The sequence below is a fragment of the Salvelinus fontinalis genome, chromosome 28 (assembly GCF_029448725.1).
Source record: "Salvelinus fontinalis isolate EN_2023a chromosome 28, ASM2944872v1, whole genome shotgun sequence".
NCBI classification, from domain to species: Eukaryota; Metazoa; Chordata; class Actinopteri; order Salmoniformes; family Salmonidae; genus Salvelinus; species Salvelinus fontinalis.
Window position 1 is genome coordinate 39,917,881 of NC_074692.1, and position 18,391 is coordinate 39,936,271.

General features: G+C 43.8%; 1 protein-coding gene across 1 annotated transcript in view; it reads right to left on the reverse strand.

The window, feature by feature from the left end:
- Positions 1-18,391, reverse strand: part of LOC129826698 (succinyl-CoA:3-ketoacid coenzyme A transferase 1, mitochondrial-like) — a 131,460-nt gene that overhangs the window by 109,748 nt on the left and 3,321 nt on the right. Inside the window, exons 3-7 of the mRNA XM_055887706.1 lie at positions 15,001-15,091; positions 6,961-7,096; positions 6,664-6,813; positions 3,775-3,881; positions 901-961 (exon numbers count right to left, since the gene is read on the reverse strand). Coding sequence (XP_055743681.1) covers positions 901-961; positions 3,775-3,881; positions 6,664-6,813; positions 6,961-7,096; positions 15,001-15,091 — 545 coding nt within the window. The remainder of the gene's footprint in view (positions 1-900; positions 962-3,774; positions 3,882-6,663; positions 6,814-6,960; positions 7,097-15,000; positions 15,092-18,391) is intronic.

The following is an 18,391-nucleotide window of genomic DNA, read 5'->3' on the forward strand; positions in this document are numbered from 1 at the left end:
TCAGCCATCGTAAGTTTGGTGATGGGGTGACAGCCAGTTTATAGCCAGTCTGGGGCTGGAGGATGATCAATGTGCTCAGGGCATGCTGCCATAAATGACCCAGAGAGCAGTAATGTCACCACACAAAGCCCCAACCCAGTCTGTATCACACTGATGGAGAGAGAGGCCAGATAACAGAAACAGTACACAAACGCTTTTGCACAGTGCCCCCCTCCATTAAGGTCTCTCGAGTGGCGCAGCAGTCTAAGGCATTGCATCTCAGTGCAAGAGGCATCAATACAGTCCCTTGTTCGATTCCAAGCTGTAACTGACTTGCCTAGTTAAATAAAGGTTCAATTAAAACATTTACAAAATAAATACATCACCTTTTATCTTTTTACAAAAATTATGTTTTTTTAAATAATTGTCTTGTGACCAGCAATGTTTCTAAGGACAACCCAGTCTTAAGCCACAACCCCAGAAGGACTGGCTGAGAGCCACCATGTGGTAATCACTGGAGTGGACCACATAACATTGTGACCCCCAACAGTGGATATAATACCATCAGAGTGAGCCAACTTGTATCATCTAGACTTTCAAATCAGGCCATCCAAATGAGGCTGTAGTTAGATTACTGGTTTCTCATTGTCTATCACAAATCTTTGTCCCTCTATTCAATTCAGCCGACTTTGTTGACATGGCCAGTTAAATTACTTACATTGTCAAAATACACTTATAACAACAGTAGTGGGACTAACAGCAATAAGACATCAATAATAATAATAATAGTAGCAGTAGTGGAAATGGTATTAATATTATCAGCAACAACAATACCTCTCCCTCTGTGCTGTTAAGACAACACAGCAGTACCATAGACAAGAGAGGGGAAAGGGGGCTGGAGTGCAGGGACATGGCACATACCTCTACGATGGTGACTTTGGCTGCCTTGCACATGGGCTGATTGAAGTTCCTAGCTGTTTTCCTAGACACACACACAGAGAGACAGAGAGATGACGTTAGCTCACAATAGTGTTGCACGGTATACAAAACTGCTGTACTTTATCAATACTAGAACATGAAAAACTTTTCAGCACTATAATTTTTGATACTTTCGATACTTCTGTCAAATGTGTCACGTCATATAAGGATTTAGAGGAAGGAGTCTGTCTAGTAACTTGTCTGAATCTCCTCAAGGGGGCAGTAATAAACTAGCCAAATTACTAGCGCTTGCAGCTGACACCGCAAGCCACTTTTGAGAAGCAAGCGGAAACATCATACCTCCACACCAGCAACTTGTTGATAAAACTGGCTGTAGAAGCGAACAATGGGAATACTTTGATTACAGAGCAGACGAGGACCAGCCCAACAAAACCAATTAAGCAAAATGTGTTACAAAATAGTGCAGAGCAAGCGATGCTTAGTTCCAAAATAACACAAAGAAGCTATTTTATGACATTTGCATTGTAACATTGTCATTATTCTACTAAATTTGAAAAAAAAAAATATTGTAACAATGACAAACATACACTGAGTGTAGAAAACATTAGGAACACCTGCTCTTTCCATGACAGGCTGACCAGGTGAATCCAGGTGAAAGCTATGATCCCTCATTGATGTCACTTGTTAAATCCACTTCAATCAGTGTTGATGAAGGGGAGGAGACAGGTTAAAGAAGGATGTTTAAGCCTTGAGACATGGATTGTGTATGTGTGCCATTTAGAGGGTGAATGGGCAACATAAAAAATGTAAGTGCCTTTGAACGGGGTATAGTAGTAGGTGCAACGCTGCTGGGCTTTTTTTTTATTTTATTTTTTTATCCCCTTTTCTCCCCAATTTTCGTGGTATCCAATCGCTAGTAATTACTATCTTGTCTCATCGCTACAACTCCCGTACGGGCTCGGGAGAGACGAAGGTCGAAAGCTATGCGTCCTACGAAGCACAACCCAACCAAGCCTCAATGCTTCTTTAACACAGCACGCCTCCAACCCGGAAGCCAGCCGCACCAATGTGTCGGAGGAAACCGCGTGCACCTGGCCCCCTTGGTTAGCGCACACTGCGCCCAGCCCGCCACAGGAGTCGCTGGAGCGCGATGAGACAAGGAAATCCCTACCGGCCAAACCCTCCCTAACCCGGACGACGCTGGCCCAATTGTGCGTCGCCCCACGGACCTCCCGGTCGCGGCCGGCTGCGACAGAGCCTGGGGGCGAACCCAGAGACTCTGGTGGCGCAGTTAGCACTGCGATGCAGTGCCCTAGACCACTGCGCCACCCGGGAGGCCCGGGGTTTTACACACTCAACAGTATCCCGTGTGTATCAAGAATGGTCCACCACTCAAAGAACCTCCAGCCACTTGACACAACTGTGGGAAACATAGAATGCTTTTGCATCCCTGTGGAATGCTTGACACCTTGTAGAGTCCATGCCCTGTCGCATTGAGGCTGTTCTGAGGGGAAAAGTGAGGGTGCAGCTCAATATAAGGAAGGTGCTCCTAATGTTTTGTACACTCAGTGTAGAAACTTCAGACAGGCGCTTCAAAGTGTTTGTGTCGTTTTGGAACTAAACTATTCATGTATCACATTAAAATGATTTAGCTGTAATAAATCCTAGGTCTAACGAATGCCATTTGACCCAATATTATGACCATAGATGAGCAAATTAACCCCGATATGTATCAAATAACATTTTAAAAACAGTTCTGTCTGCTCAGTCTCTGATATGGTTTTGCATAAGGAACATTTGAGGTATTCTTCTACTATTTAATATGGTGTTTTATTTTTACATTAAATTGAATATAGAATATAATATATTTTATTTGTTTTACCAGTTAACAACATGTTTAAAAAAATAAAGCTCAATGGTTATTCTGTGATTTAGCTAATCCGCATTTTTTTTGTTGCTGTGGTATCGTTTCAGTATCGACTAACCATTGTTTCAACACTGACAGTCTTTGCCTGTGAAGTTAGTTGGAAAGCAAATACTGCACCCCTGTGGTGAACAAATTGAATTGCATTTACTAGGACATTTTCAGTGTACAGGAGTGTAATCATTCACAAGTTTGAATGCAAGGTTGTAAACAAAACAACAACAAAAAAAAAAAAACAATATGGGTCCGTTTTGATATGTGGACAGAGTGAATGTTCTTCTAACATCCTGAAAGACAAGCGAACTCAGAAGAAAAGCCATTTCAGTCAGACCTAATTCTGATTTGTTTTTTAATTTCTGGAGAATGTTTAATCTCTTTAAGCTGTCTATTGTCAATATCTTAATTCAGTCACTGAGCTTAAAGGCTTGTATCTCCTACCATCAATTAATATGGCACTGAGCCAAGCGACCTACGGTCAAATGTGTGTTATAGTAGCCATATCTAGGAAATGTTCCAAAGGCTGGGCCTAATATAGTGTGTAAGAGGTAATACAATACGTTTTGTAGTGATTCCTATGTTACTGATGTAAAGAATATCTGTTGGTCTGCTTATTGTGGTAGCATCAAAGTGATGAGGAAGGGTTAAACCTGACCTGGCGAAAGCAGTGGTCTAAATCACAGTGGCTTGGGTAAATGTGTGTTAAATGTTTATTCCCATAATACTATTATCATGACTGTTAAGCCGTAATGTGGCACCCTGTCTCTTCGGCAGCATTACAGTCTTAGTGGCCACAGATTTTCTAAGGGGTACATAAGCTCCTACGGTCATAATAACTGGCACCCTATGCTTTGTGCAGGGATTCAAGGATATCAGGTCATTTTTGGACCCAAAACGAATGATTGACAGACACAGGTGAATGTAATGGTAGCTACCTGAAGACGATGTTCCCGGCCTTGTCAGCCTTCCAGGCCTTGACCAGAGCAAAGTCTCCAGTGATGGCCTTCTCCATGATATAATGCCTGCCATTAAACTCCCGCACCTGCCGAACAATGACATAGCAAGCCATTCAAGAGACAGGACCAGAAGACAGCTGGAGATGACAGCATGTTGGGGGTGGTTATAAAGCTAACGGTGTGCCATTTCAGTATGTGTTAATAATAGCAGTCAGAGATGGAGATGTGTCTTTGTGTCACACGGTGGTGAATGTCAACAATCCCAGAGAAGTGTTACAAATAGCCCACATTAACATATGTAGCTTAAGAAACAAGGTTCATTAAATCAATAATTTGCTAGTAACAGATGACATTCATATTCTGACTATCTCTGAAACTCACTTAGATAATACCTTTGAAGATACAGTGGTAGCAATACATGGTTATAAGACCTACAGAAAAGCCAACGGGGGAGGTGTGGCTGTTTATATTCAGCACCACATTCTTGTAAAGCTTAAAGAGGATCTCATGTTAAATACTGTTGAAGTAATTTGGCTACAGGTTCATCTGCCTCACCTAAAGCCCAGTCTGGTGGGACGCTGCTATAGACCACCAAGTGCTAACAGTCAGTATCTGGATAACATGTGTGAAATGCTTGATATTGTACGTGATATCAATAAAGAGGTATATTTTCTTTGTGAAATAAATATTGACTGGCTTTCATCAGGCTGCTCATTCAAGAGAAAGTTTCAAACTGTAACTAGTGCATGCAACCTGGTTCAGGTTATCATTCAACCTACCAGAGTAGTTACAAACAGCACAGGAATTAAATCATCAACATGTATTGATCACATCTTTACTAACGCTGAAAAAATTAGCTTGAAAGCAGTTTCCAAATCCTTCAGATGTAGTGATCACAATATAGTAGCCATATCTAGGAAATGTTCCAAAGGCTGGGCCTAATATAGTGTGTAAGAGGTAATACAATACGTTTTGTAGTGATTCCTATGTTACTGATGTAAAGAATATCTGTTGGTCTGTGGTGTGTAATGAGGTGCAACCAGATGCTGCACTTGACACATTTGTGAAATTGCTTATCCCAGTTACTAATAATCATGAGCCCATTAGGAAAATTACTGTAAAAACTTAAATCCCCATGGATGGATGAGGAATTGAAAAATTGTATGTTTGAGAGGGATGAGGTAAAATAAATGGCAAATAAGTCTGGCTGCACAACCGATTGGCAAACGTACTGCAAATTAAGAAATCATGTGACTAAACTAAATAAAAATAAACTACACTATGAAACAAAGATAAATTACATAAAGAATGATAGTAAAAAAGCTTTGGAGCACCCTATAATACATTTTAGGCAAAAAGGCAAACTCCCTCCATCATTCATTGAATCAGATGGCTTATTCATCACAAAACCCACTGATATTGCCAACTAATTTAAGGATTTTTTTAATTGGTAAAATTAGCAAATGCAGGCATGACAAAACCCATCCAAGAATATCTGACCAAATTATGAAAGACAAGCACTGTAATTTTGAATTCCGTAAAGTGTGGAAGAGGAGAAAAAAGTGTTGTCTATTAACAACTGACAAGCACCCAGGGTCTGACAAATAGGATGGAAAATTACTGAGGAAAATAGCAGATGATATTGCCACTTCTATTTGCCATATATTCAATTTAATCCTACTAGAAAGCGTGTGCCCTCGGGCCTGGAGGGAAGCAAAAGTTATTTCCCTATCCAAAGATAGTAAGGCCCCCTTTACTGGCTCAAATGGCCGACCAATCCGCCTGTTACCGACCCTTTGTAAACTTTTTGAAAAAAGTGTGTTTGACCAGATACAATGCTATTTTACAGTAAACAAATTGACAACCGACTTTCAGCATGCTTATACGGAAGGACATTCAACAAGCACTGAAGGTACACAAATGACTGATGATTGCCTGAGAGAAATTGATGATAAAAAGATAGTGGGCTGTTTGGTTAGACGAAAAAACGTATGTGTTATGGATTTACAACCGCTGCTATATTGTGGATAAAGAGTTACCTGTCTAACAGAACACAGATCGCTTTCTTTAATGGACGCATCTCCAACATAATCGAGGTAGAATCAGGAATTCCCCAGGACAGCTGTCTAGGCCCAAAACTTTTTCAATCTTTACTAATGACATGCCACTGGCTTTGAGTAAAGCCAGCATGTCTATGTATTCGAATGACTCAACACTATACAGGTCACTACTACAGCGACTGAAATTACTAACACTTATCAAAGAGCTGAACCTATACTATTGTTCAGTCAGACACCCATGCATACCCCGCAAGACATGCCACCAGAGGTCTCTTCACAGTCCCCAAGTCCAGAACAGACTATGGGAGGCGCACAGTACTACATAAAGCAATGACTACATAGAACTCTATTCCACATTGAGTAACTCCTGACAGCAGTAAAATTTGATTGAAAAAAACTAATAAAAATACACCTTATGGAACAGCGGGGACTGTGAAGCAACACAAACATAACCACAGACATGCATACAAACGCACAATAACATACGCACTATACACATGGATTTTGTGTTGTGGATATGTGGTAGTAGAGTAGGGGCCAAAGGGCACACACTTAATGTTTTAAAAAATGTATAACTGCCTTAACTTTGCTGGATCCCAGGAAGAGTAGCTGCTGCCTTGGCAGGAACTAAATGGGGATCCATAATAAACCCCAGGAAGAGTAGCTGCTACCTTGGCAGGAACTAAATGGGGATCCATAATAAACCCCAGGAAGAGTAGCTGCTGCCTTGGCAGGAACTAAATGGGGATGCCTAATAAATACAAATGTGGTGCTAGAAACAACATGGTGGAAGAGGCTGGGGTCTGACCTCTCTCTGTTCGCTGGCGATGGCGATAGTTCCGTCTTTGTTGTATTTGATGGGGGAGCCACCCTCCTGGATGAGGGTACCGTAGCCTGTAGCTGTGAAGAAGGCAGGAACACCCGCACCTCCTGCTCTGATCCTCTCTGCTAGGGTACCCTGGAGGACCGAGGTCATCAATGACATCATTACTCAAAATCACTGAACCTGGACATTCAAAACCTCCACCACTAATGCATCTCACTCCCAATAAGTAGAATGGGAAAACTAGTAAAGCAATGAAGTGTGTGTTCGCGTGCGTGTTACCTGTGGCGTTAGCTCCACCTCCAGCTCCCCAGACAGGTACTGCTTCTCAAACTCAACGTTCTCTCCCACATAGGAGGAGATCATCCTCTTGATCTGTTTGGTCTGTAGGAGCAGACCAAGCCCAAAGTTATCCACCCTGCAGGGAGACAAGACAAGTTACAACACACAGGTCACTATGCACAGTTTACTAAGCACTCACAGTTTTGCAACACCTTTTTTTTTTAAATAAAGGTTTGTTGTGTTATTCATGGTCTAGCTACTGTGGCGGTGTTGTTTCCAGCTCAGTGAATAAGCTACTGTGGCGGTGTTGTTTCCAGCTCAGTGAATAAGCTACTGTGGCGGTGTTGTTTCCAGCTCAGTGAATAAGCTACTGTGGCGGTGTCGTTTCCAGCTCAGCGAATAAGCTACTGTGGCGGTGTCGTTTCCGGCTCAGCGAATAAGCTACTGTGGCGGTGTCGTTTCCGCCTCAGCGAATAAGCTACTGTGGCGGTGTCGTTTCCGCCTCAGCGAATAAGCTACTGTGGCGGTGTCGTTTCCGGCTCAGCGAATAAGCTACTGTGGCGGTGTCGTTTCCGGCTCAGTGAATAAGCTACTGTGTCGGTGTCGTATCCGGCTCAGCGAATAAGCTACTGTGGCGGTGTTGTTTCCGGCTTAGTGAATAAGCTACTGTAGCGGTGTTGTTTCCGGCTCAGTGAATAAGCTACTGTGGCGGTGTTGTTTCCAGCTCAGTGAATAAGCTACTGTGGCGGTGTTGTTTCCAGCTCAGTGAATAAGCTACTGTGGCGGTGTTGTTTCCAGCTCAGTGAATAAGCTACTGTGGCGGTGTTGTTTCCAGCTCAGTGAATAAGCTACTGTGGCGGTGTTTCCAGCTCAGTGAATAAGCTACTGTGGCGGTGTTGTTTCCAGCTCAGTGAATAAGCTACTGTGGCGGTGTTGTTTCCAGCTCAGTGAATAAGCTACTGTGTCGGTGTTGTTTCCAGCTCAGTGAATAAGCTACTGTGGCGGTGTTGTTTCCAGCTCAGCGAATAAGCTACTGTGGCGGTGTCGTTTCCGGCTCAGCGAATAAGCTACTGTGGCGGTGTCGTTTCCGGCTCAGCGAATAAGCTACTGTAGCGGTATTTCCAGCTCAGTGAATAAGCTACTGTGTCGGTGTTGTTTCCAGCTCAGTGAATAAGCTACTGTGTCGGTGTTGTTTCCAGCTCAGTGAATAAGCTACTGTGGCGGTGTCGTTTCCGGCTCAGCGAATAAGCTACTGTAGCGGTATTTCCAGCTCAGTGAATAAGCTACTGTGGCGGTGTTGTTTCCAGCTCAGTGAATAAGCTACTGTGTCGGTGTTGTTTCCAGCTCAGTGAATAAGCTACTGTGGCGGTGTTGTTTCCAGCTCAGCGAATAAGCTACTGTGGCGGTGTCGTTTCCGGCTCAGCGAATAAGCTACTGTGGCGGTGTCGTTTCCGGCTCAGCGAATAAGCTACTGTAGCGGTATTTCCAGCTCAGTGAATAAGCTACTGTGTCGGTGTCGTTTCCGGCTCAGCGAACAAGCTACTGTGGCGGTGTTGTATCCGGCTCAGCGAACAAGCTACTGTGGCGGTGTTGTATCCGGCTCAGTGAATAAGCTACTGTGGCGGTGTTGTTTCCAGCTCAGTGAATAAGCTACTGTGGCGGTGTTGTTTCCAGCTCAGTGAATAAGCTACTGTGGCGGTGTTGTTTCCAGCTCAGTGAATAAGCTACTGTGGCGGTGTTGTTTCCAGCTCAGTGAATAAGCTACTGTGGCGGTGTCGTTTCCGGCTCAGCGAATAAGCTACTGTGGCGGTGTCGTTTCCGGCTCAGCGAATAAGCTACTGTGGCGGTGTCGTTTCCGGCTCAGCGAATAAGCTACTGTGGCGGTGTCGTTTCCGGCTCAGCGAATAAGCTACTGTGGCGGTGTCGTTTCCGGCTCAGCGAATAAGCTACTGTGGCGGTGTCGTATCCGGCTCAGTGAATAAGCTACTGTGGCGGTGTCGTATCCGGCTCAGTGAATAAGCTACTGTGTCAGTGTCGTATCCGGCTCAGTGAATAAGCTACTGTGGTGGTGTCGTATCCGGCTCAGCGAATAAGCTACTGTAGCGGTGTTTCCAGCTCAGTGAATAAGCTACTGTGGCGGTGTCGTTTCCGGCTCAGCGAACAAGCTACTGTGGCGGTGTTGTATCCGGCTCAGTGAATAAGCTACTGTGTCAGTGTCGTATCCGGCTCAGTGAATAAGCTACTGTGTCAGTGTCGTATCTGGCTCAGTGAATAAGCTACTGTGGCGGTGTCGTTTCCGCCTCAGCGAATAAGCTACTGTGGCGGTGTCGTATCCGGCTCAGTGAATAAGCTACTGTGTCAGTGTCGTATCCGGCTCAGCGAATAAGCTACTGTGGCGGTGTCGTTTCCGCCTCAGCGAATAAGCTACTGTGGCGGTGTCGTTTCCGGCTCAGCGAATAAGCTACTGTGGCGGTGTCGTTTCCGGCTCAGTGAATAAGCTACTGTGTCGGTGTCGTATCCGGCTCAGCGAATAAGCTACTGTGGCGGTGTTGTTTCCGGCTTAGTGAATAAGCTACTGTAGCGGTGTTGTTTCCGGCTCAGTGAATAAGCTACTGTGGCGGTGTTGTTTCCAGCTCAGTGAATAAGCTACTGTGGCGGTGTTGTTTCCAGCTCAGTGAATAAGCTACTGTGGCGGTGTTGTTTCCAGCTCAGTGAATAAGCTACTGTAGCGGTGTTTCCAGCTCAGTGAATAAGCTACTGTGGCGGTGTTGTTTCCAGCTCAGTGAATAAGCTACTGTGGCGGTGTCGTTTCCAGCTCAGCGAATAAGCTACTGTGGCGGTGTCGTTTCCAGCTCAGCGAATAAGCTACTGTGGCGGTGTCGTTTCCGGCTCAGCGAATAAGCTACTGTGGCGGTGTCGTTTCCGGCTCAGCGAATAAGCTACTGTGGCGGTGTCGTTTCCGGCTCAGCGAATAAGCTACTGTGGCGGTGTCGTTTCCGGCTCAGCGAATAAGCTACTGTGGCGGTGTCGTATCCGGCTCAGTGAATAAGCTACTGTGGCGGTGTCGTATCCGGCTCAGTGAATAAGCTACTGTGTCAGTGTCGTATCCGGCTCAGTGAATAAGCTACTGTGGTGGTGTCGTATCCGGCTCAGCGAATAAGCTACTGTAGCGGTGTTTCCAGCTCAGTGAATAAGCTACTGTGGCGGTGTCGTTTCCGGCTCAGCGAACAAGCTACTGTGGCGGTGTTGTATCCGGCTCAGTGAATAAGCTACTGTGTCAGTGTCGTATCCGGCTCAGTGAATAAGCTACTGTGTCAGTGTCGTATCTGGCTCAGTGAATAAGCTACTGTGGCGGTGTCGTTTCCGCCTCAGCGAATAAGCTACTGTGGCGGTGTCGTATCCGGCTCAGTGAATAAGCTACTGTGTCAGTGTCGTATCCGGCTCAGTGAATAAGCTACTGTGGCGGTGTCGTTTCCGGCTCAGCGAATAAGCTACTGTGGCGGTGTCGTTTCCGCCTCAGCGAATAAGCTACTGTGGCGGTGTCGTATCCGGCTCAGTGAATAAGCTACTGTGTCAGTGTCGTATCCGGCTCAGCGAATAAGCTACTGTGTCAGTGTCGTATCCGGCTCAGCGAATAAGCTACTGTGGCGGTGTTGTATCCGGCTCAGTGAATAAGCTACTGTGGCGGTGTTGTATCCGGCTCAGTGAATAAGCTACTGTGGCGGTGTTGTATCCGGCTCAGTGAATAAGCTACTGTGTCGGTGTTGTATCCGGCTCAGTGAGTAAGCTACTGTGGCGGTGTTGTATCCGGCTCAGTGAATAAGCTACTGTGAATGTTAACCAAGTGCAACGATCTAGTAAAACAGCCTGAAATTAGATTTCAGTTATGAAACTTTCTGCAAAGTGAAAAAGCAGAGCAATGGAGAAGGAATGAATACAATGAAGCTACTGTACGCATTCCCTCTCTCCCTCCCACTGTAGAGTTGATTCCCTTCTCATCTTTCTTCAACTCTCTCCTTCCTCCTCTTTTTATCCCTTCCTTTACTCCATTATGTCTTGTACAGGGCTCACATTACTCCAAAATGGTTACTTAAGGCCACAGGAAGAGGAGGAGCACCAGACCTCTTCCTGACAGGCAGCCAAGCCACAACCATACACAGATACAGAGACACACAGAAACAGCTTGACTTCTGCAGGCAAGGCATAACCAAGGTCACTTGAGTTTATACTAGGATTGCTTCTTCCATTCTAAGATATAACGAAACATGACTCATCATAAGTGGTTTGGTTGTTGGACTACTTCAGATAGTTACATCTTCCCCACTTCAATGGTCTTTGGGAGTTGAAAGACTGGCGTGAGCTACTGCTGTGAAGAGAGCAGTCTCAATGGTTAACAAGGCTGCCTCAAGAGGGTATAGAAACTACCCAATTGCCAAGACGAAGAAAGGCTGGGGCTGCCACAATAGCCTCAGTGTCAGTCATTAACTAATGGAAGTGATCTGGGGTAAATAAAACAATGATGTTTAACTCCAGGTAGCAATGTGTCACCTGCCTTTCTTGTGCCGGAGTGGTGAAACTATAGCTGGTCTAATCTCAACTGTTTCTCTACCCATATAGGCAGTTCACTAAAGACAATTAACAAGTGCAAGACCGAAGTGCATATATTGGCTTCATGAAACTCAGACTACACTAAATACTTCATTTAGGGATAAATAAGAAATATTCGTAATGAATGTGAAACCTTGTGCAAAATCATAGTTTACTAATCACTTCTCTTTATTCTTGCAATCAAATCTAGTAGGATAAAATAGTCTGTGTGAGTTAAAGAAAGATCTCCCAGTCACGCTGCTAATGTTGCGGAAGGTTTGGGACTGGAAAGAACAGGCTTTGTCCTTCACACAACTTCTAGGTCAGCTTACTCACACCATCTAGGCCAAGAATGCTCAGAACACCAACAACACAGTTATCAAGTCCTGTGATACACACACACACGTCCAATCAGCTTCACTAGGAGATATTGGACAATCATGTCCACTTTAGTTCAGCTAACATAGACGAGTCAGCAGTATACTGCATGTCATTGAGAGAGAGAGAGACAGAGAGACAGAGAGAGCTTTCTGCTCTTATCTTATTATAATTTCCATATCAAACTGTGCAGAACAGATGTACTCCTGTTTCTGAAACAAGGGGGATTGAATGTGCAGCCCACAGCACACACTTCCAAATGAATCTTTATCTCTAAATGTGGAGGAGCAATTTTCAAGAATAATTTATATTGGAGAAATGATAACCCCCACGCACAATGGTCTATGCAATCTTACATTTTCTGTACCTCCAATACAAGTCTGTTGACTGAGAGCTCAACAAACTAAACACAGTTTTTAAGAACTTGGTGTGCAGATGTTTAGACTACTGTGTTTCATGCGGTACTGAGTATTTCACAGTATTCCGCAAGCAGCTCACAAGCAGTTCAAACCCCTCTAGCTGAAGAAATTAGGTCAAAATGGACAGTGTTTTCAATCAAGGGCAGATGCTTCTGACTGCTCCTTCTTCAACACCTGGGCTGAACTCAAACCTTTCCTACAAAATAAAACCCACTGTTTGAACAGTGCTGGCATGAATGTTTAGTGCTTACAACATCTTATGTCATTAAAAGTGTGATGTGTCTGTTGTACAGTAAGTCCATCAGAAGGTTATGGAATTAGAGTAAAACAAAGTTCCCTCCAGTGGGTAAAGTGTCCTCCTATGAAAGCTCAGTGGGTCGCCCTACTGCACCCGTGAGGTTCCCGTCTCATATAACACCTTACATAAAGGACCCACTGTATCTGAGAAGGAGAGGGAGGGCGAGGGAGACACAGAGAGAAACAGAGAAACAAAGAGAGCAAGTGAAACAGAGAGACTCCACAGAGTTCAGAGAAAAGAAAAGCAGCAGTTCTCATGGTTCTATCATTTCTCTTGCTTCTCCTGAAGTTTCAGTGTTGAGATAACTCTGGAAATTGTTATTATCTTTTCTATTATGTCTATAGCCTAAAAACCATTCCCTCTCAGATTCCGGACAATTGTCTGACTAGTAGAAATGTCAAATGGCTAATCTGGGTCGAGTATAGGCATGTACACTGACCGTAATAAATCAAAAGGATTTGAACTCTAAAATGACTGGTTCTTCAGGTTTCTGTCAAAGAGATTAGGCATAGATGGATAGATGCAAAGAAAGAGCTGCAGGGGAACGGTCAGTGGATGTCTGCACTCTAAAATTAAACTGACAGCCAGGAAATTATACCAAATACAAGCCAATGAAATCAGAGAACGGACTCAAACAAACCAAATGAAATCACTTTACGGCCAAAGGACACACTGGGAGTTTACTTTCTTTTCATTTTCAATATTGTTTCTTGGACATTCACTTTCTTTTTGTTGCTATATTATTTTATCCAGCTCCTGTGGCATGTCTGAGATGTGCTAAATTCATCTCTTTATAAACTAACACACTGAATACCGCTATTATTAGATTCACTGTCCCACAACTGTACATTACAGGTTGCCAATCCCAGGGTTAACAAGATTCACTGGACAAATACCTGAAACATTGACATTAGGCCTACATGTGCAATTTTAATTCGTAGGGCTAACATGAATTATGTACTGTAACTGGTTGCTTTCTGAAGACAGACACTTTGTTACAGTCTGTGCACCATCCTTAGAGCGTTGGTCCTACAGCATAGCACACGTCTAGCAGGATTAGTTCATCCTCACTGATAGCTTGGGGTGAACTAGCCAACCAGTCAGCACAGTGGTCAATCTCTCCCACTGGTCACTGGTGCAGTTCCTGTAACCCTATGAGTCCAGCTATCGATGATGACATTGGAAACACATCTCTTCCTCCTCTTTTTTAATACAACACATTGAAACACACAATTTTATGTTGACGTTGGGGTGGTGCAAGAGATGATGAATATGAAGTTAACATACGGAATAATTTTAAGATGATCATTTAGCTATTTTATTTTAAGACACCTTAAGGTATAAAAAAATTATTACAAAATGATTTGATGAAACATTGAATTTGGCTTTACTGCTATTAGCACATAGAAACGTATTGAATAACACATTCACTAAATGGAACAACAGATGGTCAAAAAAACTTTGTAAAAGGAAGTTTGTTGTGAAGTGTCTGTCCTATATCTGAGAGAAAGATCACGACACCTTGTTATACACCTTTATTTTAGGCACTAAACTATTTTCATACATACTTCCATTATTCTTATTTTTTACTTGTACAGGGGTATGTTCAGACAAGTCTTGTGTGGCTTGTGTTCGTCCTAGAGCAACATGTACATGTTTGAGAGAGACTCACCTTTCCATAGAAGGGTCATATCAGTGTGTAGCCCAAACTGTTCGGACGCTACAGACAGAAGTTGGCAGATCTGCAGTACCGGCCTCAGACGAGTCCCGTGACGCTTTTGGAAGTCGTAGAACAAAATGGAGAATAATATTTTGTAGGCCAAACCGATCAGACGTTTCATGAGAAGACCAATTTTAGGGACTAGTCTCATGGTCTGACGAACACCACTGTGGCTCTGCCAGCTTTCACGGAGGATGCGGTGGGTTGAGACCCATCCAATGCCACGGACATCAACTCTAGGGGGTTAACCATTAGGGGGGTAAAGCATAAAACGGACTTTAGATCAGCAGGGCATCCCCCATGATCCCACGCAGGGCATCCCCCATGATCCCACGCAGGGCATCCCCCATGATCCCACGCAGGGCATCCCCCATGATCCCACGCAGGGCATCTTCTCGAAAAACAGTTTAAAATGTTTGATACTATCATGGTTGGAGGCCTGTAATTTAAAACTGATTCTAACTAGCATTAGGAAACACAGGCATTTTCTTAACAGCAGTAAACGAGGGTCGAGATGGAAAATCAATCCATGGTTTTGGGTTACACACAGGCACCTGCATGTGTATGTGCAAACATACGCACACAGACACACACAGAGACAGACAGACACACACACACAGACACACACGCGCACTTACCCAGCATTGTTGCTGACGGCTGTAAGGTTCTTCACACCAGTCTTTAATAAACTGTTGATAAGGTTCTCTGGAATTCCACACAAACCAAACCCTGGAGAGAGAAACATCAATGTTAACAGTCATTTATATTAATGACTTATTTTCCTTGGAAGACAGAGTGACCCTGTGTAGTTAGGCCTTCCTTACACACAGTGGAAACAAACAAAAGCCCAATTCTATTATTATGACCTATGGAATCTGTCGTAGCAGCCCAGTGTGTCTCTGTATGTGTGTGTATGTGTGTGTGTGTGTGTGTTGGGGGCAATGACGCAGAATGATTCAGACAGGGCAGCTAAAATTGAGAGCATGGTCCATTATCTATGAACAGCAAACAAGGCAATGTGTGAATGAACATTTCTCCTGTTAAAAAAAACAGTTTTTACAGAAAAACTAGACTTGGATCATATAACACAAGTGTCTCCCTAGCCTACCTGTAGGAGATACACTACATGACCAAAGGTATGTGGACACCTGCTCGTTGAACATCTCATTCCAAAATCATGGACATTAATATGGAGTTGGTCCCCCCTTTGCTGCTGTAACAGCCTTCACTCTTCTGGGAAGGCTTTCCATTACATGTTAGAACAGTGCTGAGGGGACTTGCTTCCATTCAGCCACAAGAGCATTAGTGAGGTCGGGCACTGATGTTGGGCCATTAGGCCTGGCTCACTGTCGGTGTTCTAAATGAATCCCAAAGGTGTTCGATGGGGTTGAGGTCAGGGCTCTGTGCAGGCCAGTCAAGTTCTTCTAAAGCGATCTCGACAAACCCTTTCTGTATGGACCTCGCTTTGTGCACGGGGCCATTGTTATGCTGAAACAGGAAAGGGCCTTCCCCAAACTGTTGCCGCAAAGTTGGAAGCACATAATCGCCTAGAATGTAATTTTATGCTGTACAACTAAGAAGCCTAGCCCGAACCATGAAAAACAGCCCCAGACCATTATTCCTCCTCCACCAAACTTTACCGTTGGCACTATGCATTGGGGCAGGTAGCGTTCTCCTGGCATCCGCCAAACCCAGATTCATCCGTTAGACTGCCAGATGGTGAAGCGTGATTCATTACTCAAGACAACGCGTGTTCACTGCTCCAGAGTCCAAAGGCAGCGAGCTTTACACCACTCCAACCGATGCTTAGCAGTGTGCATGTTAATCTTAGGCTTGTGAGCGGCTGCTTGGTCATGGACACCTATTTCATGAAGGTCCCGATGAACAGTTCTTGTGCTGACGTTGCTTTCAGACGCAGTTTGAAACTCAGTAGTGAGTGTTGCAACCGAGAACAGGCGATTTTTACGCGCTACGCACTTCAGCACTAGGCGGTCCCGTTCTGTGAACTTGTGTGGCCTACCACTTTGCGGCTGAGCCGCTGTTGCACTGAGTCGTTTCCACTTCACAATAACAGCACTTAAAGTTGATGGGCAGCTCTAGCAGGGCAGAAATTTGACGAACTGACTTGTTGGAAAGATGGCATCCTATGACGGTGCCACGTTAAAGTCACTGAGCTCTTCAGTAAGGCCATTCTACTACCAATGTTTGTCTATGGAGATTGCATGCCTGTATGCTCGATTGTATACAGCTGTCAGCAACGGGTGTGGTTGAAATAGCCAAATCCACTAATTTTAAGGGATGTCCACATATTTTTGTATATACAGTACCAGTCAAAAGTTTGGACACACCTACTCATTCAAGGGTTTTTCTTTATTTGTACTATTTTCTACATTGTAAAATAATAGTAAAGACATCAAAACTATACATATGGAATCATATGGAATCATGGAATAAACAAAAGTGCTAAATCAAAATATATAGTGCTAAATCAATAGTGCTAAATCAAAATATATTTTATGTTTTAGATTCTTCAAAGTAGCCACCCTTTGCATTGATGACAGCTTTGCACACTCTTGGCATTCTCTCTACTAGCTTCATGAGATAGTCACCAGGAACGCATTTCAATTAACAGATGTGCTTTGTTAAAAGTTAATTTATGGAATTTCTTAATGCGTTTGAGCCAATCAGTTGTGTTGTGACAAGGTAGGGTTGGGTATACAGAAGATAGCCTTACTTGGTAAAAGACCAAGTCCATATTATGGCAAGAACAGCTAAAATAAGCAAAGAGAAATGACAGTCCATCATTACTTTAAGACACGAAAGTCAGTCAATACGGAAAATTTCAAGAACTTTTGCAGTCGCAAAAACCTTGAAGCGCTATAATGAAACTGGCTCTCATGACCGCCACAGGAAAGGAAGACCCAAAGTTACCTGTTGCAAAGGATAAGTTCATTAGAGTTACCGGCCTCAGAAATTGCAGCCCAAATAAATGCTTCACAGAGTTCAAGTAACAGACACATCTCAACATCAACTGTTCAGAGGATACTGCGTGAATCAGGCCTTCATGGTTGAATTGCTGCAAAGAAACCACTACTAAAGGACACCAAAAAGAAGAAGAGACTTGCTTGGGCCAAGAAACAATAGCAATGGACATTAGACCGTTGGAAATATGTCCGCTGTGCCTTTGTGAGACACTGCATATGTGGTTCCCACTGTGAAGCATGGAGGAGGAGGTGTGATGGTGCTTTGCTGGTGACACTGTCTGTGATTTATTTACAATTCAAGGCACACTTAACCAGCATGTCTACCACAGCATTCTGCAGCGATACGCCATCCCATCTGGTTTGCGCTTAGTGGGACTATCATTTGTTTTTAAACAGGTCAATGACCCAACACACATCCAGGCTGTGTACGGGCTATTTGACCAAGAAAGAGATGGTGCTGTATCAGATGACCTGGCCTCCATAATCACCCGACCTCAACTCAATTGAGATGGTTTGGAATGAGTTGGAACGCAGCCAACAAGCGCTCAGGATATGTAGGAACTCCTTCAAGACTGTTGAAAACACATTCCAGGTGAAGCTGGTCGAGAGAATGCCAAGCGTGTGCAAAGCTGTTATCAAGGCAAAGGGTGGCTACTTTGAAGAACCTAAAATATATTTTGATTTATTTTACACTTCTTTGGTTACTAGATGATTCCATATGTGTTATTTCATAGTTTTTATGTCCTCACTATTATTCTACAATGAAGAAAATAGTGCAAATAAATAAAAACGCTTGAATGAATAGGTGTGTCCAAACTTTTGACTGGTACTGTATATGTGTGTGTTGATTGTGATCAGGTAGGTGTGTCCTAACTTTTGACTGGTACAGTCCTGTATAGTGCACGTATTATAAATAACATAATAGCCCCACTTTGGTCTCTGATAGGAGAGGTGAAATTCCCATCATTTTGCTTACACTCCTATCCAATTCTTATAAATCTTAGCATAGCGGTTAAGAGCGTTTGTCCAGTAATCGGAAGGTCGC